Source organism: Myxocyprinus asiaticus, chromosome 16, assembly GCF_019703515.2.
Source record: "Myxocyprinus asiaticus isolate MX2 ecotype Aquarium Trade chromosome 16, UBuf_Myxa_2, whole genome shotgun sequence".
Lineage (NCBI taxonomy): Eukaryota > Metazoa > Chordata > Actinopteri > Cypriniformes > Catostomidae > Myxocyprinus > Myxocyprinus asiaticus.
In genome coordinates this window covers 32,738,918-32,763,959 of record NC_059359.1, presented here as the reverse complement: position 1 = coordinate 32,763,959, position 25,042 = coordinate 32,738,918, and the positions used below count along the sequence as shown (strand labels likewise).

Here is a 25,042-nt window from a genome sequence, read left to right as displayed (position 1 = left end):
GCACTGCACTTTATTACTCTTATATCTCACACTGGACTGTCATAAATTATATTATTATTATATTATATTCTCTCTTAACAACTTACTATCAGCCGTCAATACAGTACAATACAACCTACTGTACATTCTATATATACTACTATATATACTTTTTTTATTTTTTTTATTGAATAATGTGTATCTATATTGTGTGTATTGTATACTGTATAGTGTATGTCATTATTTGTATATTGTTGTGTGTAATTATGTGTATAACAGATGTTTAAATTGTGTTGTGTTAATTTGATGTTATTGTAAATTGGTATATGTCTCATCACTGTCACGACTGCTATGTTGATCGGAACTGCACCCAAGAATTTCACACACCATTGCACTTGTGTATATGGCTGTGTGACAATAAAACTGATTTGATTTTGATTGATTTTGATTTGATTATAATGGGTTCTATTGCTTTTGACGTGACTCTCGCATCCGTTGTAGACAGGGTGTGAGTGTTAACAGTTGTGCTTGAGACGAACAGTTTAATATATTCGGATGCAATATGTTGGATGTGCATTATGTGTAAACCCTGACATTTAGTTTTATAATGTTTAGGTGCTTATTCATTTTCTAATGACTGAGCTTAAAAAATGGCTGAATTTGAGGGGCTGCACGATGTTAGCCAATCATAACAGTGGGCGTTTACGTTGAAGTTTAAAGGAGGTGCTTAGGCCAAAACCAAACGTTTCAGAAAGAGGGCCAGAGACAGAGTGCAAAATGATCATATAATACTAAATTACGCACACACAAAAAAAACCTTTACTAACATAATCAGTAAACCTCAGGGAAGATAATAAAACCACAAAAAAAAAGATAATTTCATGACCCCTTTAAAGGGATAGTTTACCAAAATATGATAATTCTCTCCTCATTTACTTACCCTCATGCCATCCCAGATGTGTATGACTTTCTTTCATCTGCTGAACACAAAGTTTTTTAGATGAATATCTCAGCTCTGTTGGTCCTCACAGTGCAAGTGAATGGTGACCAGACCTTTGAAGGTTTAAAAATCACATAAAGTCCACATAAAAGTAATCTAAACGACCTCAGTGGTTTAATTTATGTCTTCTGAAGCTATGCAATCACTTTGGGTGAGAAACAGATAAATATTTTAATCCTTTTTTACTATAAATCTCCACTTTCACTTTTAAAATGCGAAAGAATTTTAAAGTGAAAGTGGAGATTTATAGTCAAAAAGTGCTTAAATGTTGATCTGTTTCTCACCCACACGTATCATATCGCTTCTGAAGATGTGGATTAACCTACTGGAGTCATATTTATTACTATTACATGGCTGTGACAAGAAGGGTGTGGCCAGGCTGTGATGGAGCACGGCCAGTGCTGAATCAGCTGATCAACGGGAAAGTGTGATAAGGGGCAGCTGGAGAAGCCGGTTCGAGAGAGAGACGCACGCGGCCATGCTGCATGTTTGTTTATGTTGGTTTTAAGTTGCATTTGATATTAAAACTTTATGTTGACTGTTCAGCCGGTTCCCACCTCCTCCTTGCCCATCCTTTACCTGTTATAGTGGTGCCGAAACCCAGGAAGGTGGAGGGATGTGCTGTTGCAGAGTCCTCACCGCTGCCATCCGCTAGGGGAGCAGCCGCGGCCATCTGCCTGGGGCCATCTGCCTGGGGACGGAGGGGTCGCTGCTGGCTACCGAGAGCCGGAGGAACCGCGGCCGTCTGCTGAGAAGGGGAGGAGCGGTTCCGTCCACCTGGGGCCGGAGGACTCACTGCCGTCCGCCAGGGGAGGAGCGAGCTGGTGTCCGTCAGAGGGCGGAGGAGCGGTTGCGGACCGGGCAACAGTGCATCCAGGAGCCGGCGAGCAAGTTCTCTCTCTCCTCTCTCTTACTGTGTGTCTCTGCTCGCCCTTCCCCTCTCCCCTCGTCTCTCCCCCCAGGTTCACAGGAGGCGGGGTGAACCACCGGCTAACAGACCGTCCGGAAGGGCAGAGTCTCCCCCTGTAGATGGGGGGCTGGGGGGATTTAGTCAGACCGGTGGTGCCCCGGCCTGAATCGGGTGAGGGAGGAGTGTGATGAGGAGGGCATGGCCAGGCTGTGATGGAGCATGGCCGGTGCTGAATCAGTGGGAGAGCATGATAAGTGGCAGCTGGAGACGCTGGTTCTGCTAGTTCGAGAACTATCCCTTTAAGCCATTTAATGCATTGGTTACATCTGTGACCGAAATTGTATTTTAAATTTGAAGGGTCTACAAACACTTGTTGATCTATTTTACACAGAGCTGATGTATTTACTGTACGTGGGTCCCTCCATTTCTTTACAAAAAGCAAAAATCTGTGTTTTACTGAGGCACTTAAAATGGAAGTGAATGGGGCCAATCCGTAAACATTAAAATACTCACTATTTCAAATATAAAGCCACCAAATGTGTGTAAATATTATTTTAGTGTGATAAAATCACTTACTAACTTTTTCTGTGGAAAGTTATATCCAGTTATACCACTCCTTTGCCATGATGATGTAATTTACACCAAAACCCTGTAATGCCGGTAAATGGCGATTTAAACAACTTTACAGCTCAAATGATAGGAGTTTTAGCAGAAGAATTAAAGTGCTTTTATGAAATTATAATCTTCACATTTCTGCCTTGAAACCCTCCACAAATTGGTACCTTTTACTTCCATTGTAAATGCGTCACTATAACCTCAATTTTTGCCTCTTTTTTTTTATTTTAAGAAAAGGAGGGATGAATCAATTTTTTTATTTTTATTATTATTCTATTTTTTTTGGGCAATCAAATTTATACTACAAATGCTGTCAATTGAGTTTCACTTGTATTGAACCCAGAATGTTTCTTTACAGATTCCTTAGGAATATATATATATATATATATATATATATATATATATATATATATATATATATATATATATATATATATACTAACTTAAAAAATAAATACATTTAAAAGAAAATAAAAATGAGAAAAGGCATGCAGATTGTTTCATTGGGCTATCCAAGGAGTAAAATACATGTCTTCAATTAGCTGGGTTAAGCTTCTGGATGGAAACAATATGTAAACCAATGTTATCACTTGTGTGATGAGCTTTTTAATATTAAATTCATAATGACTGTTCTCTGCACACACAGAGACAATGGGCTATTCATCCTTTTGGAATACATATTGTGTACCCGTTTAGATTAAAGGGATTCTTTTATGACAAATGAAAGCAGTCACGATTTTCAGACTGGGGCCACATAAAAGCCTTTAGCTCATTCGTGCTTAATGAAATAAGGCAGGGATTTAAAAATAATTTCTCTCTCTCCCCCACTCGCTCTCTTTCTCTCTCGCACACACACACATTTAAGCAGGTGTGATGAGGTCATGCAAAAAAGATATCCACAAAACAAAAGAAGGGAATTCATTAAACTTCTAGAAATAGAGGAAGAAGCATGCATAGTCAATTGCGCGCATTTCAGAACAATATATCTGACGTTGAACAGAACACAACTTGCAAGACCTCGTTTGCTTTCAAGTTTATTTGGGACAACAGTGCTCGCCGGGGATCTGCAAACGAGCCCTCGGCCCTTTCCAAAGGAGTTACCTCCGTCTTACCTGCCAACCTGCCTGAACACATTGCTTAATGTACTTCAGCGTCATCAGGCACCAGTCATATTTATTTATTTCATTGTTCAACTCTACGGCCCTCATAAAAGACGAGTGTGTGGAGGAAGGCTGGAGAACAGTGAGGTGTAAATGGATGGATGTGTGTACAGTGAGTTGAGGATTACGGTAGATTCAAACGTTTGGCGACTCCAGCAGACGATTTACTCACTGTTTTAACTCGACATGACAACTTTTGATTTTTCCGACGTGGAGGCATTTTTGGATTGCCATCCCGAGCTTTTTGAGGAATATCTCATCAGAAAGGGGAAATGTGACACATTGGGCAGGTGGTTCAAAGAGCACCAGCCGTCCAAAAGCTCTCCGGCGGAAGAGAAGCGCAGAGTCACCAAGGATCCGTTCTGGCCCACGAACCCCGACGGACTGACGCGCAGATCGTCCCACATGGAGCTTCGCAGAAACTTCGCGCGGTCCAAAGCGATTACGGCGCATCGGACCTACGACGAACACGTCAGTCTCGCGGCTCACGATTCCCAGTCGAGCATGCGACGGCGCGCGCTGCTGCGTAAAGCCAGCTCGTTGCCGCCGACCACCGCGCACATCCTCGGCGCCCTGCTCGAGTCCAGGGTAAACGTGCCTCAATATGCCTCCAGCGCCATCGACTACAAATACCGACTCAAAGAGTCCAACGAGAGGGAGTTCTTCCTCGAGCTGGTTAAGGACATTTCTAACGAACTTGACATGACAAACCTCAGTTACAAGATTCTGATCAATGTGTGCATCATGGTGAACGCAGACAGGTGTTCGCTGTTTCTCGTGGAGGGACCGTCACATAAGAGGACGCTCGTGTCCAAGTTTTTTGACGTGCACTCGGGAACTACGGTGCGACCCTCATCGATCACCCTGAACTCAAACGAGGTGCAGGTTCCGTGGGGGAAGGGCATCATTGGCTATGTAGCCGAACACGGAGAAACCGTCAACATCCCGAATGCCTACGAGGTAGGCCTAGATTTTCCAACAGTTTATAAATCCCCTTACTGCAACTTTAAATTCAGCAAACACATATCATCCCATTAACGTTAGTGTATGGGTCCCGTTTGGTTATTTTGTTGGGGGAACCAACTTTTTGAGTTTTTTTTAATATATAATACCGTATTATATACCGTAAATATTTGCTTATTTTTAAATGTATCCATTTCTATTTCATAACACAATTTCATAAAATTAAATGGTGTAATTTGTAAATAAATGAAATGAATAAAACATAAATATTTCGTTTATTGCTCGATTGAATTTGATGAAATTTTGTTGTATGCATAAATATTTTTTATTTATTTATTTTTGAGCATAGAAATCATGAACATTTAACATTTGCTTCAAAATACGCTGCCTTCTAAACAATGCTGCCATGTTCCTTTTAGATAACGAAAGCAAGTTGATTTGAAGTCACATGACCTCAGTATTTGCAGGGACCATCTTTTCAGTATGTTTCACAAAAATGTGACCAGCTCACTCATTGCTCCTCTCCCCAGCCTCTCAAATATTTGTATCACCCAGGACACAAAAACATTGTAAGGATAAGAATGTTATACTTCTAAAATCCTAAAAATCTTTACTGCATTCAGACGATTTGTGTAGGTTTAATTACTTGAGTAATTTTGAAACTTAAAAGTGCCTTCAAATTTTTTCCCAATCTAACAACCCAGTGTTAGTGAATATGGGGACTGAGTATGGGGTTTCTGCAGCCAATAGATTGCAACAGTCTGTTTCTGGAAGTAAAAATCCTTCACACGTCCCATTCAGAAATGATCATCCCTATGCCCTATTCCCTTCAAAGACAATTACCCTCCACTGTGAGAGCTTCAGATGGCTGAAAGGTAATAACGGTCAGCCAGAACTCACTTATTAAGCGATTCTTATTGGAAAATCTAAAAATCTGCAGTGGTGTTACCTTTTAGACACAGCCGGTTGAAGATCAGTGAGCAGAAACTTTCCTTGCCCACTTAATGAAGTGAAACGGACTTCCGAAATGGTGGCGGGGATTCAAATGCAGTCTCCCTACACCCTCAAACTACATATATATTTGTATATATTGGATTATTTTGCAGTAAACATAAAATATATTGTTTCTATACTTATAATCAACAACCTAAAATCAGTAGTTTTATATATTTACATTGTTTTTATTCTATCACGTCATTTGCAATGCTTAATGGGATTGTAGTTCATGCCCTCGTGAAAGACCGTAAGTACACAGTCTTGTACCTTTGTCTTTTTGTCTGATTTTCAAATAATTTTTTGCTTCAAATCAAAGTTTGTAATGTTGTGATTCACTTCAGAGCTGGTTGGTTTGGTTCATGGCTTACAACTATTTTATGAAGGATATTGTTAAAAGTCTATGGAAGAAATGTATGGGGAAAATACTTCCAGAACCCAGACGACTGAAAATGTGGGTGGGCACTGTTAACCTCTATAGCTTTGGAATCAGTGTCTGATTATTTTGATTATGACAAAACCTTAGAGAAACTCACATTCCACATGGGAAGACACGTTACATCGCTGACTGTTCCCTGTTCTTCATGTGTGGGCTACCAGCCAGTCGTGCATACACATCATTATAATATGGCCACAGGCAAACCTTCCCCAGACTCTGCACAGTACACTATATGGTCATTGGAGATCCATTAATACAATGAATGTAGCCACTCTTCCTGGGCAGTCACTCTGAATTTTAAGTTAATTTTGTTTTATCTTATAGGTTACTGACTGAATTAAAGCAGTTTAAACACCCACACCCATGTAACCAGTTCCTTAGTAGGCGATATGACTGATATGAAATAACTTTTGTCTGCAGAACCCTCTGGAGATACTTCAGACAGCCTTTAAAAGAGCCTCAAATATCCTGTTTATGTACTCATGGAACTGTCAGAGCCCTGAAGCCATTCCCTCATGATGGGGGTACTGAAGGAACCATTGACTGTCTTCAAAGTTCTTTAGTGTTCTTTTGAGTTATTGCAGGGATCAAAGTTTCTCAGAGAACTAAAAGGGTGTCTGGAGGATCTCCAGAGGGTTCTGCCACTGTAGTGTTTGAGAAAACCAAAATGGTGACTCAAGTATGTTTTAATTTTTACAATTCCATCACAAAGGTGCAGAAAAGTTCCATGGTCAGTGAAAATTGCAGGTAAAATGCAGGGTGTTTCTTGCCTCTTGTGTAATGTGTAGGACCATCGATTCAGTGATGAAATTGACAAGTTGACGGGCTATAAGACTCAGTCAATTCTATGCATGGCCATCCGCAACAGTGACGGTGAAGTCATCGGTGTAGTGCAGGCTATCAACAAGAACCCCAGCGGAACTCCCTTTACTGAGGATGATGAGAAGGTAAGCTCTGTTCTCTTTTCCTCTTCGCTACCTGCTGATACACTCTAAACAAAGTGCTCCATCTGCTGGATTTATAGCCTGTTGCATTATCCAGAACTACTGTACAGTATTGTACCAAATGTTTAGATGGTTATGAAACTCTAGAGCTTGAAGATAATTGCTGTGGTTATTACTGGATGTATCGATTAAATGAGTTACATATAGTAGTCTTGGAATAGCTGATAAAATTCTAATGAACAAATTAATGTGTGAAGATTTATACTTATGGTTTTACTCTCATAATCTGGGGAGCGAAACCCAACTGATTTGAGGTCATTTGGTGCATGTACCATACTGAATGATTGCATAATACAAAGCTACTGTAGATCTGATAGATCTTTGTTGCTGTTATTTTCCTTAAGATGTTCTTTTTCACAGTTTAAGAGGATTCACAGAAGGGAAATAAACACACATGTAATGCAGGTGGTGTCTAACATACCTGACAGACCAAAAACCCCATTGGATTCTGATTTTGGGTCATGTAATAAATTATTATTTTGGAAAAAATTTTGGAACTTAAGAATTTAATGTTTGCTCAACGAGAGACAAGCAAGTTCTTCCCACAAAACAGAAAGATCTTATCTCAACCATTCTTATCTCAAACATTTTCCTCTTCTTTCATCTTCTTCAATCAACCAAACTTAAAAAAAAAATAAATCAAATAATAAACTTTATTATTACAAAATGGATTAAGCAGAAAATTTATAATGTTTTAGTTTTACATTTTATTTATGAGTTTTTGCCTTTAATGGACAGAGCAGTTAAAAAGCAGAAAGCCAGAAATTAAAAGAATGTAGTCCTCTCAGAGGCTGAGATATTCGATGGAACAATGGGGGTGGTACATGAACTGAAAATTAGACTGAATGTCTATGGACAAGCACACCTGTGATGCCTAAAATGTGTTAGAGCGCCACCTACATTTCAGATCTGCATTTTGTGATGGAAGGTGATAGAGGGGAAAAAAATCCTAGTACTTGCTCCCATTTAGTGGAAAGAAATAATACCTTTTAAAGAGTCTTTTTTTATCGGGGGTGTTCTGAAAAAGTTAGACACATTTTTTGCAATTAGTCCACAGTATATGTGAATGGTGAGCTTTTAAATTGCAGGCAGCAGCCCAAAAATGCACTAAAGTTTAAGGGGTTAAATTCAGTTTTAAATGGAGTATAATTATATTGAAAACAGGTCATTAATGTGTTGTAGGTTAAATTAGCACATTCATGTAAATTAAGTCTACAATCAGTGCTGAAGTTTCAGTAAAGAAGATCCGTATAACTACAGTCTGAGGGCTGCCCTCACATCTCATCCCTTCACTTTCATTGCTGCTTCAGAACATCTCTTTATAAATTGTAATCAGTAATCGAGAGTTTCTCTTTAGAATAATTTGAAAGCAGACACTGATACACAGGCTACTGCACTGTTAAAAATGCCCTAGAAATACATTAATGTAAAGCTATAGAATTGAAACGATGCCTCTAGTTCTTCTTGTGTTGTTCCTCTCAATGTCTCTCAATGTCTCACCATCATGTACCACTCTGACTCAAGCTTTCAAAATATCACACCTCTCTCCACAGGTGCTACAAATGTATCTACCATTCTGCGGAATATCAATCTCCAACGCCAAGCTCTTCTCTGAGTCCCGCAAGGAGTATGATAGGAGCAGGGTGAGTCAAGACCTGCTGGAATATTGCAGAATAAAACTCAGCTTTTCAGACATATTCAAAATTTGCCTCTAGACTTCTAACATCTAGACATCTCAGACACTGTTGCTCGATTTTTCAAGATTGTTTACAATACTCAGGTCCTCAGGTTTGAATTATTTAATAAACCTGTCCAATCAAAGCTTAAGGGCGTTTGAAGGCCTGTGCAATGAGAATAAATTTCAAGTTGTTGCTGTTGTTTCTTGAGGCCCTGCTAGAGGTGGTGAACGATCTGTTTGAGGAGCAGACGGACCTGGAGAAGATTGTAAGGAAGATCATGCAGCGCGCGCTGACATTGCTCCAGTGTGAGCGCTGCTCTGTGCTTTTGCTGGAAGACATCCACTCTCCTGTGAGATCACAAACTTTGTGATCACTCCTCGTTTCCTCGTTTCTATTATGATTTAAGTCTTTTCTTATCCTAAAATATTTTTTTCTCTGTCCATTCCACCTTTCTTGACTATTTAAGCTGAGTGTCCTCTTGCTGTCTTTAACTGAAGTCTTTTTAGTGGTGTTTTTAGTGGCAAGCATCACTATTACTATTGCTTATTCTTTAGATTAGGGATTTGAACAAATGTCTAACCGTAAGTATTACAATTTGGTGCATAACCAAAACAAATAAAATAAAATTAGACTTACATGGAAGGAGGGACCCGAACCATATGTAGTGACCAGAATATCATTGAGACTTGGGGGTGTGCTCTTCTGACTTGGGCCCATAAGAAGCCTTTCTAGCAACCACCCAGAACACACTAGCAACCACCTTGCAATACCCTAGCAACCACATAGCAATGTGCTAAAACACCCCTAACACCCCTGGCATTGAGGCAACTAAAACCACTCAAATTTTCTTTAAAAAAAGTACAAAATAATAAAAGTACAAAAAAATCTTACAATTCTTTACTTTTGAATGTTTGTCAGGTGGTGAAGTTCTCACAAACATTTGAGCTGATGTCTCCACTGTGCAATGCTGACCATGACATTGGGTGAGAACTGCTCATCGTACTTGTGAAATCACAGCTCACTTTACGATATATTAAATAACAAGACCATTAAAGACCATTAAAGGGATAGTTTCTAAATTAAAATTCTGTAATTATTTACTCATCATAATTTTATTCCAAATCTGTATGACTTTTATTTTTCTGTGGAACACAAAAGGAGATGTTAGTAAGAATTTTAGTCTCAGTCACCATTCACTTTCATAGCATCTTTTGGTAACACTTTCTATGAAGCCCATATTTATAATGCATTAGTAATGTCTCATAATACACCTTATAAGATGTTATAACTTCTCGTAAATAATTGTAACCACAATTATAATACATTATAATACTTACCTATTCATAGTTATACCTTAACTATAGAGTATAATGCATTATAACACAAGCAACATCCAATTTTATCTGCAGAAGTTATAATGTATTATATATATATATATATATATATATATATATATATATATATATATATATATATATATATATATATATATATATATATATATATATATATATATATATATATATATATATATATATGTTTGTAATATGTATAATAGGTATGCTTTAAGTAAAGTGATAAAAGCAATGTCTTCTTATAAACATCCATAAGATATTTTTAAGTGGTTATAAGACATGCACAAAATACAAAATAACACACATTCAGTGTAAAATATGTATGTTGATCACACGTGTAGCCAATTTCCTTGGGTGTAAACACATCCAAGATTAAAATAAATAAATAAATAGAATCAACTAAATCTGTACTGGACTCCATTCAATAAACTTTAATGTTTGTGCATCTTATTTGGAGAGTTATTTTATTAATAACTTCCATTATATAAGTTTGACTTTTAATGTATTGTTTGTAACAAGATTATGTTATGGCTGTTTATAAGAAGATATTGCTTTTATAACTTAAAGCATACAAAGACCACTTGTAATATGATCACATTATAAACCTTTTTACTTTTTTCACTACACAGCACTTATACGATTATCTTTATTAGCTTCTGCTGTGTTAAAATTGGATGTTGCTTGTGTTATAATGCATTATACTCTAAAGTATAATTATGAATAGGGGAAGTCTTATAATGTATTACAACTGAAGTTTTAATTATTTATGAGAAGTTATAACTTATTATATAAGGTGTTTTATGAGACATTATGAATTCAGTATAATGCATTTATAATGCGTTTACAATGCATTATAAATATGGGCTTCATAGAAAGTGCTACCCATCTTTTTTCCACACACTGAAATTGAATAGTGACTGAGACTAAGTCTCTGACTAAAATTATCAAGAAATAAAGTCAAATGGCTGTAGAGCTACATGAGGCTGAGTATATGATGACAGAATTTGACAAACTAGTTACTTTTGTTTTAATATTGTGCTATATTTAACGTGAGCTGCTAAGTAAATTAATGTACACCATGTTCAGTATGTGTGTGTGTGTGTGTGTGTGTGTGTGTGTGTGTGTGTATGTTTGTGTGTGTGTGCATTTGACCAAGTTAGCATGGAGAAGGTGTCATGCTCAGACTGGCTGATCAATAATAGCATTGCTGAGTTGGTAGCATCTACTGGGCTTCCTGTTAACATCAGTGACGTCTGTCAGGATCCCCGCTTTGATAATGAAGTGAGCAGAACACACAGACATTCAACATAAAAAATACACACATTGCCTTGCATGCACAAAATTCAAACCCACACTTAAAGGTGCACTCTGATATGACTGGAGTTATCATCTCATGTTTGTGTACGTGATTTTATGTTTTTTTTTTATAAATTTTTTTATGTACTATTCATTTCTTTATGTATAAGCCTTTTTTAATGAGGGAAATGTCATTAAAACACACAAACTGAATGAAACTGAGTGTACTCAAACACACACACATGTAATGTATGTAAGCAATGTGTTTAATTTTCAGGCAGACCAAGCTTCTGGTTTTCATATCAGATCAGTTTTATGTGTCCCCATCTGGAATCGGACACATCAGATTATTGGTAAGTTTCCCACACTATTTTTTTAAATTGCATATACACACACCCACTAAAAAACAACAATTGAAACAACTTCTTTCTTTCATAAGGTGTTGCCCAGATACTAAATCGTTTGGACAGGAAGACATTTAATGATGCAGATCAGAGGCTATTTGAGGTATGACTTTTAGTTCAGAGAGTTATTTTCATATTTGACATTGGAAAGAAATGACCCTATCAATATTTTGTAAGTGAATTAGAGATTTACTTCTGCTACTGCCAGTTATGTTTTCATACTGTAAATCATTCGCATGAGTAATTTTAATTTCCCTTGTTCCTTAAAGGCATTTGTTATTTTCTGTGGTCTGGGCATTAACAACACAATGATGTATAACCAGGTGAAGAAAACTTGGGCCAAGCAGTCTGTGGCTCTAGATGTGGGTCATTTATCTTATTGGATATTGATTCTCGTTACTGAGCTCATTAACATGACATCTAAATTTTTTTTGCCTGCAAATAATGTGTCAAACCAGAACAGATAATTTAGTATGCATGCTCGGTGTGGTTACAGTCTATGTGGGTAATGGAAGACTTTGTGTGCATAATCTGTTGTTGTTTTTTGTCTTTTCCCAGATGCTGTCCTATCATGCTACATGCTCCAAGGCAGAAGTTGATCGGCTGAAGGTAAATCAAACTAGAGATAAATTATGGAAATAAAGTCATATTAGGTGCTTATTAGATTAGATGCTTCAGAGATGTAAATATATATTCATGTTTTTAATTCAATATTTATTCATTTAACATAAATGTATAATATGTAAAAATAACTCTTATATTAATAACTTTTTATTTTAATAATTTTTTTCTCTTGTTAAGATAGATAGATAGATAGATAACAGTCTTGAACAACAACATGATTATTCTTATCAGCATAGTATGACATGTAAAATCTGAAACATAACCTGCTGCATCATATGACTAGTGAAGTGAAATCTTGACAGTACAGAACTAGATTTTGTAGTATTGCAAAATACACCACACCACTTAAAGCCAAGATTCACAGATCTGTAGAAAATGAATTCATAATGTTTAAAACATTTTTCTAATGAGAAATGATGAAAATTTTAAATTAAACTCATTCATTACAGATATAGATGTGTGGAAACATCTCAGCCCTCTACATTTCCCAGAAATGTATAGTTTGTGGGTCCCAGACTTGAGAGAGTTGAAGTATTAATAATTGAAACGGTAGAGGGTAATATACTCTTTCTTTCTGAGCCCTCAGTGTATAAGGCCCTGCTCTAGTATTTAATTGCCTTGCTACTGGAGGTACTGAGATTGTCCCCTCTCCTCCGTCAGGCTGCTAAGATTCCCCTAAGCAGTGAGCTCGGGATCGATGAGTTCCACTTTAATGACTTTTCTCTGGACAATGACGCCATGATCACTGCCTCCCTGCGGATGTTTTTGGAGCTTGGTGTCGTGCAGAAATTCAAAATTGATTATGAGGTAAGGCAATCACCTGGAGACAGGGGTGAAACGCCAACCCTTCTGATTTCATGAGTGAAATGCTGCTTATGTATGCGTGGTGGAGAGGGGAGTGCTGTGTTTTATAGATTTGTGAGATATTACTGTGCTGCATGTTGGTTCCTGGAACAGTGTGGGGTCTGAATACTGAGTTTTATGAATATACTGGCCTTAAGGAGCCCAGGGACATTTTCCGGTCGGCCGGTCAACTTGTGGGACTGCTGTAGAAACCAAATTAATATACCACATAAATATACAAACATTTAAGGCAAAAAAAAAATATTTTTTTAATTTTTCAACAAGAGCATTTTATGACTTTTATGATAACAATTAGGGCGTAAAGTAAAAAAAACTAAATGTCCTGTCTAATCTTAATCAATTTATTATTGGCAATAATAGAGCCAACTTCATCTGCAATTTGACAACAACATGGTAGACAGTATAGCATTTTTCTATTTCACTATATACTAATACAAATTATTAGATATAAATTGGATTAAAAAAATAGCTATTTTTTAATGCAGCTATACATCAACTAATTAGTACAGCTAATTACATGCATACAGTATGTGATACATATTATGGGGGACTCTCCACTGTAGGTTGGTATGGGCTGTTTTTTATTCCCGGTCAATCCCTGACTACAGCGTTTACTTATTTTTCTGTTCAGGTGTTATGCCGCTGGCTGCTTACTGTGAGGAAAAACTACCGCACTGTTGCCTACCACAACTGGAGGCATGCCTTCAACGTCTCACAGTGCATGTTTGTTATGATTACTGTGAGTCATTACACACAGATGATGATCAAAGTGGCTCTCTGTACTCATGATATGTGATTTGAGTGCCAAATTAACACTGTATCAATTACTTCTTTAATGTGTTAATGATTTTCTCATGTAAAGGCTGCAAACGCACACAGTTTGAATCAGTAATGATCTTTCAAGACATAATTAACTCACTGAATTGCATGATTCATGTTTCGGGGCTTCTCTGTTGTGATCCAGACTGCTGGTTTCCAGGAGGTGCTGACAGATACAGAGACTCTGGCTCTTATGGTTGGGTGCCTCTGCCATGATTTGGACCATCGTGGCACAAATAATGCATTTCAGGCCAAGTGAGTCAAGAGTTTCCAGTGTAAATTACAATAGTTGTTCTCATACCAAAGTACAGTACCAAAGTTTGTTTTGCAAAAGTAAATAAACATTTAATTTTGATATTTAATAATATTACAATAAACTGCATACAGTAGGTCTAACATCACAACCCTATCAGAACAGACTTGTTACCAATTTTTGGTTTGCGACCCATCAGTTGGCCTTTCAGACAAGCTTGTGTGTGTGTACAGCAACATAATATGCTGGTTGTAGATTTTCTCTGTTGTATTCTCGCAGGTCTGGGTCGGCACTAGCGTTGCTGTATGGTACATCCGCTACACTTGAACATCATCATTTCAACCATGCTGTCATGATCCTGCAGAGTGAGGTGAGCATGCCAGAGTTTTGTTTAAATGACCTTTGAACTAACATGTTTGCTTTGTCCTTTCTCATGTAATCTGTGAGCAGAAAAGAACAGCAGTGAGCTGTAAATTATGATACATTTTGAGATTCTCACCCTAAGAAACTGCTCAAAAATCACCCCAAAAAAATTGTTTATTAATACATTAATAAAGTAATGGTATTTGATATTTTATGTTCTGTTTATTTTTAGTCAAGTTATAAGCAAAACCTGTCACATAAGCAACACCTGTTCACATGAAACAGAAATGTCAAAGACATATACTTAGCTATTACTCACTGTATTTTTGTCTCTGAGTAAAACAAATAGGCTGGTTTTATTCTGCTCTTTGAGAGCTTTCCAATGACATACACAGATCAGCCACAACATTAAAACCACCTGCTTAATATCATGTAGGTCCCCCTCCTGCCGCCAAAACAGCTCTGACCCATTGAGGCATGGACTCCACAAGACCTCTGAAGGTGTCCTGTGGTATCTCGCACCAAGACGTTAGCAGCAGATCCTTTAAGTACAGTAAGTTGTGAGGTGGGGCCTCCATGGATCAGACTTGTTGGTCCTTGTTCCTCAATCGGATTGAGATCTGGGGAATTTGGAGGCCAAGTCAACACCTTGAACTTTTTGTCATGTTCCTCAAACCATTCCTGAACAATTTTTGCAGTGTGGCAGGGCGCATTCCTGCTGAAAGAGGCAACTGCCATCAGGGAATACCATTGCCATGAAGGGGTGTACGTGGTCTGCAACAATCTTTAGGTAGTTGGTACATGTCAAAGTAACATCCACATGAATGCCAGGACTCAAGGTTTCCCAGCAGAACATTGCCCAGAGCATCACACTGCCTCTGCAAGCCTGCCTTCTTCCCATGGTGCATCCTGCTGCCATCTCTTCCCCAGGTAAACGACGCACATGTATCCAGCCGTCCACATGATCTAAAAGAAAATGTGATTCATCAGACCAGGCCACCTTCTTCCATTGCTCCACAGTCCAGTTCTGACACTCACATGCCCATTGTAGGCGCTTTCAGCCATGGACAGGGGTTAGCATAGGCACTCTGATCTGTCTGGGGCTATGCAACCCCATACGCAATAAGCTGCGATGCAATGTGTGTTCTGACACTTTTCTGTCATGGCCAGCATTAAGTTTTTCAGCAATTTGAGCTACAGTAGCTCTTCTGTGGGATCGGACCAGATGGACTAGCCTTCGCTCCCCACGCGCATCAATGAGCCTTGGGCACCCATGTCGCCGGTTCGCCGGTTGTCCTTCATTGGACCACTTTTGATAGACACTATCCACTGCAGACCGGGAACACCCCATAAGACCTGCCGTTTTGGAGATGCTCTGACCCAGTCGTCTAGCCATCACAATTTGGCCCTTGTCAAAGTCACTCAGATCCTTACGCCTGCCTGTTTTTCCTGCTACCAACAATTCAAGAACTGACTGTTCACTTGCTGCATAATATATCTCACCCCTTGACAGGTGCCATTGTAACAAGATAATAAATGTTATTCACTCCACCTGTCAGTGGTTTTAATGTTGTAGCTGATCAGTGTATGACACATGGCTATTTAATGTGTTTGATTCGTTTACCTATTACAACAATATGTACGGTGCAAAATCTTTAATAAATTATCAAAACGGAACACTTCTGATTTGTCTGCAAATTTCAAAGCACTTGTTCAGTTTTGGTCATAATGCCTACATGCATTGTAAGGTAGAGCTTCTAAGCTTCAAAACAATACCTATTTTGTGTTGGTCAAGGCTGTAGTTATTAATATTTTGATAATTATTATTATCCATCTGAGCTTAAAGGGTTAAATCACACAAATTTACTTCTAAAATACTAGAGGTGCTGAATTGTATTTTCATGAAGATTATACAGTCCATTGTCCATACACTACTTACTTGAAACATTTTTCATGTACTTTTCAGAGGCAGTTAAACAAAATCAGAAGAATTAAAGACAGTGTTCTGAAGATAAGCACAATGAACATTGCCAAGCAATGGATTAATATTATGCCTCTCCCACACCTCTCTCGTAATGGATTTGCAGAATTTACCCATTTATCTCTGTTTACATTTTCATGTCTTAGTGGATGGAAGAATGCAAATGGCTGTCAGCATTTGATTAAGTGGCTGCTTTAGCTCTGAGCTGTTTAATCATGACAAAGCTCTGTATCGATTTTCTGTGTACATCTGTTGAGCTTTTTTTAACCAACACCAATTAACTGTGTTAAGGAGATTCCCCCCTTGGGTCAGCTGCACTGAAGCAAAGAGAGAAAGAAATTGCTTTCACAGAGGCTGAACATGCTTCTTAAGTGCTTAAAGACACACTGTTTATGAGTGATAGTCAGGGGTGATTCCCAGATTTGTGATTGGCTTTATTTTAGCTGGAATTTGTATATTTACAATGAATTTCTGAATGAGAGATGTGCTGTCCCCAACCTTCAATTAGACCTCAGACATTAGAAACAGTGGGGTCCAAAAGTCTGGGACCTTATTGAAAATCTGGAATGTTTATAGTTTAAATATCGAAATAAAAAAGTTTAGGGATTTTGAAAACATTTTAACAAAGAAAACTTGTGACGTAAAATGGAGAACAAATATTTACTTTTCTGCATAATTTTTTTTTTGTAATTATTTTTTTTAATTAAATCATACAATAACAATGAAATGTAAACATATATATATATAAAATCAACATTTAAACCCCACAACCCCCCCCTCCCCGACCCCGCCTCCCCCCCAAAAAAACAACCCTGTGGTCAAACATAAGTAAATATATAGAAATAAAAATCAAACAGACACACATATTAACATATATAAAAAAATATATACATACATACATATATACATACACACACATAATAATCATACTAACTATATTACACTACTCTCTCCACACCCACCTGAGAGCCCTCCAAAACTCCAAATACCTGCCCCATTTCTGTATAAACGTATCCAAGCCACCCCGTCTTCCCGATGACACCTCCTCATAAGCTGCCATCCTCCCCACCTCCGTGCACCACTCCGGATATGGGGGCGCACCAGCTGACCTCCAACCCCTCAAAATAACCTGCCTGGCAATCATCACACAGGTCAGAACCCAGTTCTGTATATGGCCATCCTCCACATCGATGACCGCCCCATCGCCCAGAACACAAAGTCTGGGGCAAAACGAAACCCGAGAGCCCACCACGTTGCACACAAAATTCTGAACCTTCGACCACAATTTCTTGATTTCGACACACCACCAAAAAACATGGGCCATGTCTCCATCCTCCGATTGGCATCTCCAGCAGGTGGGTATGTCTTTAAGACCAAGCCTATACAGTCTAGAGGGGGTCCAATAAAATCTATGCAAAATTTTGAATTGTATAAGACTCACCCTTGCATCTATAGGTGCAGACTTAATGTTTTTAAGAATCTTAGCCCACGCTCCTTCCTCCAGTGCCAAGTTGAAATCTTTCTCCCATACTTGAGAGGAGTTAAGGCTCCATCCCCCATGCTCTGAATTAACAGGGAGTAGTACACTGATGCCTCATGACCTTTTCCAAAAGCCGCAATCACCTCTCCCAAAGCATCTGCCTCCTTAAGGGGGTGTGTGCTACTCCCAAAAATAGTACAAAGCAGGTGGCGCAGTTGTAAATACCTATAAAACTGAGGTCTGGGGATCCCAAAATGTTGGACCAAGTTTTCAAACGATCTCAACACTCCACTTTCATATAGGTCACCGAGTGTAGCAACCCCCCTCACAATCCACTCTGGACAGCAGAAAGGGGACTTGCCAATACACAATCTTGGGTTCTGCCATATGCTCAAGGCAACATTTAAATAAGTGTCCAATTTAAACAATCTGGACACTTTAGTCCATACTGAGTGTAAATGCGAGATAATGGGGTGTAACTTAACTTTCCGATTAGTTTGATAGAGATGCTTTGTAATGCCAAAATAGGGGCAAGAACTGCCTGTTCAGTAACAAACCAGGGAGGGGCTCTCTCGGGTGAAAGTGTCCAATGAGCCAAATGTCTGAGACTGGATGCATAGTAATAAAACAAAATCTTGGGTAGGCCTAGCCCACCTTTGTCTATCGGCCTATGTAACTTATTAAAATGCAATCTGGGACGTTTACCATTCCAAATGAAGTACTTCGCTATGCTATCAAATTACTTGAAATAAGAGAGGGGGACATCTACAGGGAGAGACTGTAGCAGGTAGTTAAATTTTGGAATACAATTCATATTAATAACATTAACCTTCCCAATCATCGATAAATGTAATGAAGCCCACCTGCCCACATCGCTCAAAAACCTTTTTATTAAAGGGTCAAAATGAACACTAGCTAAATCAGACAAATTTGCTGGGAATAAAATCCCCAAATATTTAATGCCCTGTTTGGGCCACTGGAAGGCGCCCGGCTGGAAAGCCGTTACTGGACAGTACGCTGTCAGAGCCAAAGTTTCGGATTTAGACCAATTGATTTTGTATCCTGAGAACTTGGAAAAGGAATGAATAATTCTGTGGAGGCAAGGCATAGATCTAGTAGGTTCAGAGACAAATAATAAAATATCATCTGTGTAAAGCAGAAGCTTATGCGCCACACCTCCGGCAACCACCCCTGGAAAATCATCCTCCTTTCTTATCGCGGCTGCTAATGGTTCCAAGGCAAGACAGAACAATAATGGGGAAAGAGTAATTCAGAGTAAAATAATCTGAAATTAATCCATTTGTTTGTACCGCTGCACCAGTTTGTCTATAAAGTAACTTAATCCAACCAATAAATGTACTCCCAAACCCATACATTTCCAAAATGTTAAAAAGATAATCCCATTCTACCATATCAGACACCTTTTCGGCGTCAAGTGAGATGGCAGCGATCGGAGATTGATCATTCGCTACTGACCACATGATATTGATGAGACGCCTAATATTATCAGAAGAGTTACGGCTCCGAATAAATCCCACCTGATCTATATGTATAAGAGATGTCATAACCTTACTTAATCGGTTAGCCAAAATTTTTGACAATATTTTTACATCTAGTTGGATCAGGGAGATTGGACGGTAACTTTTACACTCGCTTGGATCTTTGTCCTTTTTAAGAATCAGACTGATCCGGGCTTGTGTCATGGTTGGAGGAAGCTTTCCATTCTTTAATTATTCAGTATAAACTTCTAACAAAAGTGGAGCCAGTTCTATAGCATAAGATCTAAAAAATTCTGCTGCAAAACCATCTGGCCCTGGAGCCTTGCCAGTAGTTAGGGACTTAATTACCTCGTCAAGCTCCTCCAAGGTTATCTCAGAATCAAGAGAGTTTTTTTGCTCAATCGTCAGTTTAGGAAGATCTAATGTAATCTAATGTCTCACCATGGCGTGATCTGAGACTAAAATGTTTCCAATTGTGCAATCCACAACAGATGAAATGAGGGATTTGGATATAAAAAAAAATCTATTCTAGAATAAATCTTATGGACTGATGAAAAAAATGTATAGTCCCTACCAGATGGGTTCAAAAGTCTCCAAATATCCGTAAGACCAAGATTTTTACACATCCTGTGAAGCGTCAGTGTCGCTCTAGGGGGTTTACACACTTTTGCTTCACTGTGATCAAGGACTGAGTCATCAATAGATTAAAGTCTACTCCCAGTATTATATCATGAGAGGTGCCAGCGGTTTGCAACATCCCTTCAAGATCTATAAAAAAGCCCTGATCATCAGCATTAGGTATTCATGTAGATATTTTGTGGTCATCTGTAGTGTCCACTCTCAAACTGGCCGGGAACTTCAATGCAAAAGTAATCTTTCGTCAATGCAAAAGTTTCTTTAAGGAAAAGTGTTATTCACAAACAAGCTCCAGCCGCACGGCGGAGCCAACGCAAAAAGAAAAAAGAAACCAAAATGTCGCCCAGCTTCCTCAAGAGTAAGTACAGCGAGTCGACCCACTCACATGAGAAACACCCAATGGTTTACTCACACATTGATTCAATAAAAGACATTGCCTGATTGGGACATGTAAATACTTTGCAACCGTCCTTCGTTTTTATTCTCAGTTTGGCCAGAAACATCAAAGCAAAAGTGATCTTCCGCCGATGTAAGAGTTTCTTACATTCCTTGAACCGATCGCATTTCTCTCTTGTCGAGTTCGCAAAGTCTGGGAACAAGAAAATATTAAGGTTCTTCCAAGAAAGCTTCCCTTTGCTCCTCACCTGGCACAACACAAGATCTTTATCGGATGATCTCAGAAATCTGGCCAGAATCGATCGGGGCCTATCTCCCTCAGCAAATCTGTGGGCTGGGTCTCTGTGAGCTCGCTTGATTTCCAGCTTGTGACCTGTTATGTCGAGCAGACTCGGGAAAAACTTGTCTAGGAATTTCACCATATCTCTGCCCTGCTCATGCTTAGGAATTCCAACAATTCGAATGTTATTCCTGCGGCTTCTATTCTCAAGATCTTCAAGCTTTTCAAGGAGATGTTACAAATCAACTTTGGTCGCGGGCGGATTAGCGGTTAATTCCCTCTCCGAAGATTCCAAAAAAATCTCTCAAAATCAGTCACTCTTGTAACTAGCTCAGAGAATTTTGTTTCCATCGCTGTAATCGATCGACGTATTACAGCGAGATCCTCCAAGTCAGCAAGAATCTTCGTCAACATCACCGACATGTTGGACAACTGTCGTGGCTTTCATCCTGAACACGTAAGTGTCTTTTAATGTCTCCAGAGCCCGAGGATTTTGACTTCTTTGCCATGTTTTGCATCAAAGAGCAAATGTGTGACTGGGTGTATCAAAATTCACCAGATTATAACATGAAAACAATTACAAATTTAGCAAAGTGTGCAGAGCTCGTCGCTCACACGTCTGCCCCTTGCATGGCGTCACATGACCCCCCACGTTTCTGCATTATTTAGGTTTTGCACAAACTTGTGGTGTTCATGCCAGCTCAATTGCATGCAAAAGTACAGTAGAAGAAAGGGGACATAATAAAAACTAAGTACTAATACTAAGAATATTTACATTAAAACTAGGAAATTCAGAAATTCATGTATTTTTTTCAATCAAAATATTCATGTTATACTGATAGTATAATTTGTTATGAAAAGCTGCATTATATATAAAAAAATAATCTCATTCATTCAACAGGGTCACAACATTTTTGCCAATCTGTGCTCTAAGGAGTACAGCAACATGATGCAGCTATTGAAACAGGCCATTCTATCCACAGATCTCACCTTGTACTTCAAGTAAGTGCTACTGTCACAACACATATTTATTTACATAGTCATAAATCACTCCACAAGCTCAGAAGTGGTAGCTGCGCTCAGGAAACATACTAGCTAACAAACATTTTCCACCTGGTGCATGAAATTCATATTTGAGCCACAGAGAGGCGCCCTTTGAACAGAGGCAGAAGAGGTGATATGAGTGGCTTTTGCTCAGATCCTGAACAAAGAGATCTTCCCAAAGATACATAAAAAAACATGAAATAAAATGAACTTGAAGGCTGTGAGACAACTCTTAATGTACAGATTTGACTGGTTTTCAAGGTCTTAATTCTATTCTCCATTCTTGTTAACTTTATATTCTGTGATACATCAAAGGAGAAGAACCAAGTTCTTTGAGTATGTTCTCTCTGGACAGTTCATCTGGAGTAATGAAGAACAAAGAGACATGTTTAGGTGAGCATATTTATGTAGATCGAAAAGCAGAAATGCATGATCATTGATTGAGTAAAATTGTAAAATGCCAGGAGCTCCTGTAAATGGTCGAAGTATTAGCAATATACTAAAAATTACCAATGTAATATACCAGATCTATGCTGATGACTGCGTGTGACTTGGGTGCAGTGACTCGACCATGGGAAATTTCAAAACAGGTTAGACACAGTAAAACACAGTAGTTGTCTGTTTCATCACTAATTTTGTTGTTGGCATCAAATCATAATGTTATAATGTTACATCTCTCTGTTTCTAACTCCAGGTTGCTCAACTGGTGACAAGTGAATTCTTTGAACAGGGTGACAGGGAGAGATCAGAGCTGAAATTGACACCAGCAGTAAGTACTCTCTCACTCTTATAGGTCGTCCCAATATCATTGATATGAAAGGTGCTTTTAGAGTCTTTAAAAGTAACTTAAGATTTAAGTAAAAAAAAAAATGTATGCCCTCCTGTCTCATTCAGGCCATTTTTGACCGTAATCGTAAAGATGAGCTTCCTGTACTTCAGTTGGAATGGATTGATGGGATTTGTAAGCCGTTGTATGAGGTAAACCAGTGGAATAAAGTAAGAAAGAAATAAAATTTCAGCTAATAAACTTTTCAATGATTATTATAAATGTATTTTATAGGCTCTTGTGAAATTGAATAGGAAGCTTCACCCAATGGTAGATGGAATAGATGCCAACCGAAAAAAGTGGGATGAGCTCTGTCTGTCCTATCAGCAAACACGGAGGGCCTCTGAGTGTAATTTCATTCTGGAGACAGGAGAGGGTGCAGACAGCATGCACATGCCAGAATCAAGTCATAGTGAAGTAACCAATCAGAACACAGACTCCACCCACAGTGTGGAGCCAAATCAGAACCCAATAGCCAATTAAAAATAAGAGGCGTGATGTTGTGATTAAGGGAGGGCGCCCTGAGCAACAAGGACACTGAAAACTTTTGTATGTTTGTACAAAAAAAAAAAACCTCACATATTGTTACCCAATGTTTTTATGTGGGGTACTTTGTCATTGCCAATCAACATTTCTATTGAAATTAATTCAGTTGTTTACAGCACAGTTTCAAAACACATCAAAGTGCTAGTTTCTTAAATAATAATAATAATAATAATAATAATAATAATTACAAGGACCCATAATATTAATACACTACAGATAGCTGTTCCCTTTATCTCAGAGAAAATGATAATGGGATTTCTGACAAAACTGTGAGTATGTGCAGGAAATTCAGGTGAACTAACATTTCAATGTCAGACTTGTGTTTGTAATGCTCAGATCTTGTTATAGTTATCAACCAACCTGTGTGCTGTCATATTGCACAATGTAGGAAGTTCACTTTTACAAAGGTGCTACAAGAAACTACATAAATATAAAGCTAAATAGTTTCAGTAAGGTGCAGAACCAATATAATTCCTATGCTTGACATACTGTAGTAAATGGCATAACTGAGCATTGATTTGTTGAATGTACTGTATAAATTAATCAACCTAGTCTCATAGAACGAACATTACTTTAACTACATTTTTGCAAACCGAGTTTTGCATGCCACTTTCTAGGTTTTGATGCAGTTTCCTGGTGAAATGAACACTAGAGGCGCTACAACACCTATGCGTTTTATTCACTTTCACACAAATCACGGGCACTATGGCTGTTTAGGATTTTATAAACACTTTTTTTGCTGTATTACTCACACACTGCTATGCTGTTATATCAAAATACTTTTACTCTAACGGATCATTTGAAAAACGATACATTTTAATGCTTCTAAAACAGACCCACCTACATTTACACACTTATTACAATGTGATAACCTTTGTGGTTGCTCACCTGATAGAGTGTTGTACTTTGGACTCAGAAACCCAGCCTTGAGCCCTGCCAAGGACGCTCAAAATGAAAGTGAAGCAAAAGTGTCATAGAAGAGACATGATATGAAATGGTTGATCAGTAATTGTGCTTTTCATGTTGAATTTGCTTTTTAAACACTATCACTAGGTGTTGGTTTAAGGTATGGTTGTCTGTTTTGTTCACCCCTCATTTAATTTTTAAGACACTATTTGTAAGATTTAGGTTAAAGTTTTAGGTTAAGGAGGTATGTTTTATTCATTAAAACATCCATCTTATATTTACCTTAAAAACCTCATCTGATTACAACATAATTTTACTCACTTTTGGCACCCTCCGCTGGACATTTCACTGGGAAACTGCAGCCAAACATGTCATTAAGCACATAATTTTGGTTTACAGAAAGGTTGCCATTGTCACGTAAATTTCAAGAGATCAGGCTAAATTAATATCACTGTGATCTTTTGCTGTTATTTTATTTAGATGTGGATGGAACCACTGTTACAACATTGTTACAATTGCTTATTACTTTGTAATTTCAAATTGAACATTTTGAAATGGTGTAAAAGCACTGAATAAATATGATAAATACAAACATAACACATTTCACTTGATTGCATATCAAGTGTTACATGGTAAACAAAAACAAAGATAGATCTGAAATGAAAATGTGAAATGGTTCTCATGAGAAATGTATTAAAAGTGGACTGATAATCAAACAGTAGAATTTT

At 38.2% G+C, this 25,042-nt stretch overlaps 1 protein-coding gene across 1 annotated transcript; it reads left to right on the top strand.

Moving 5' to 3' along the window:
- Positions 1–3,850: 3,850 nt before the first annotated feature.
- Positions 3,851–23,345, top strand: LOC127454152 (dual 3',5'-cyclic-AMP and -GMP phosphodiesterase 11A-like). Its single transcript, XM_051721145.1, has 20 exons — positions 3,851–4,624; positions 6,848–7,006; positions 8,617–8,706; positions 8,951–9,091; positions 9,661–9,725; positions 11,258–11,378; positions 11,671–11,746; positions 11,833–11,900; positions 12,067–12,159; positions 12,356–12,406; positions 13,082–13,228; positions 13,917–14,024; positions 14,250–14,359; positions 14,637–14,727; positions 21,894–21,994; positions 22,352–22,429; positions 22,563–22,626; positions 22,731–22,805; positions 22,931–23,014; positions 23,097–23,345. Exons 1-20 carry the CDS (start codon positions 3,851–3,853, stop codon positions 23,343–23,345), a joined length of 2,745 nt encoding a protein of 914 aa, XP_051577105.1.
- The last annotated feature ends 1,697 nt before the right edge of the window (positions 23,346–25,042 follow it).

Excerpts from the sequence above, each read along its gene's own strand:
- LOC127454152 (XM_051721145.1), top strand. The coding sequence starts at position 3,851 with ATGACAACTTTTGATTTTTCCGACGTGGAGGCATTTTTGGATTGCCAT. Across the intron at positions 11,379-11,670 it reads ATCCCCGCTTTGATAATGAA|GCAGACCAAGCTTCTGGTTT; the intron begins GTGAGCAGAACA and ends TTTAATTTTCAG. Across the intron at positions 21,995-22,351 it reads GATCTCACCTTGTACTTCAA|GAGAAGAACCAAGTTCTTTG; the intron begins GTAAGTGCTACT and ends GATACATCAAAG.